General features: G+C 45.9%; 1 protein-coding gene across 1 annotated transcript; it reads left to right on the forward strand.

The window, feature by feature from the left end:
- On the forward strand, positions 1-550 carry LOC107324593 (olfactory receptor 14A16-like; the record flags this gene model as incomplete). Its single annotated transcript, XM_015884739.2, has 1 exon — positions 1-550. A coding segment is annotated over one exon (537 nt), but the record flags the coding sequence as incomplete, so codon positions are not given.
- Between the last annotated feature and the right edge of the window lie 241 nt (positions 551-791).

A 791-nucleotide genomic window follows, 5' to 3' on the forward strand; every position in this document is an offset into this window, starting at 1 on the left:
CCCCTGCACTACGGGACCTTGATGGACAGCAGAGCTTGTGCCACCATGGCAGCAGCTGCCTGGGGTGCTGGTGTTCTCTGTTCCCTGCTGCACACTGCCAGTACGTTTTCACTGCCTCTCTGCCAAGGCAATGTTGTCAACCAGTTTTTCTGTGAAATCCCACAGATCCTCAAGCTCTCCTGCTCGGCCTCCTACTACAGGGAAGTTGTGTTTCTCATTTTTACTATCATTTTAGACTTAGGCTGCTTTGTTTTCATAATGGTCTCCTATGTGCAGATCTTCATGACTGTGCTGAGGATGCCCTCTGAGCAGGGACGGCACAAAGCCTTCTCCATGTGCCTCCCTCACCTGGCTGTGGTCTCCCTGTTTCTCAGCACTGGTGCTTTTGCCTACCTGAAGCCCCCGTCCATTTCCTCCCCACTCCTGGATCTGACAGTGGCACTTCTGTACTCAGTGGCTCCTCCAACACTAAACCCTATTATCTACAGCATGAGGAACAGGGAGATCAAGCACGCTCTCAGGAAGGTGTTGCAATAAGCACTATTCCAGCTTTGATGAAATGCATGTTTTCCTCACAGGATTCCCAGAGATGGTTCTTTATGTTTTATGTGTTTTAGATTCTTTGATTGTGTGTAATATGGCAACCCGCAAAAATATGTTATTGAACATATAAATAAAAATTTATTTCACTTCTTTCCTACCTACTTTCCATTTTCTCACTCCAAGAGCTCATGTAAACATGGAACCAGATTCCCTGAATAGGTTAAAAGATACCTAAAAAGCTTTCAAAA

The sequence above is a fragment of the Coturnix japonica genome, chromosome 26 (genome assembly GCF_001577835.2).
Source record: "Coturnix japonica isolate 7356 chromosome 26, Coturnix japonica 2.1, whole genome shotgun sequence".
Classification (NCBI taxonomy): Eukaryota; Metazoa; Chordata; class Aves; order Galliformes; family Phasianidae; genus Coturnix; species Coturnix japonica.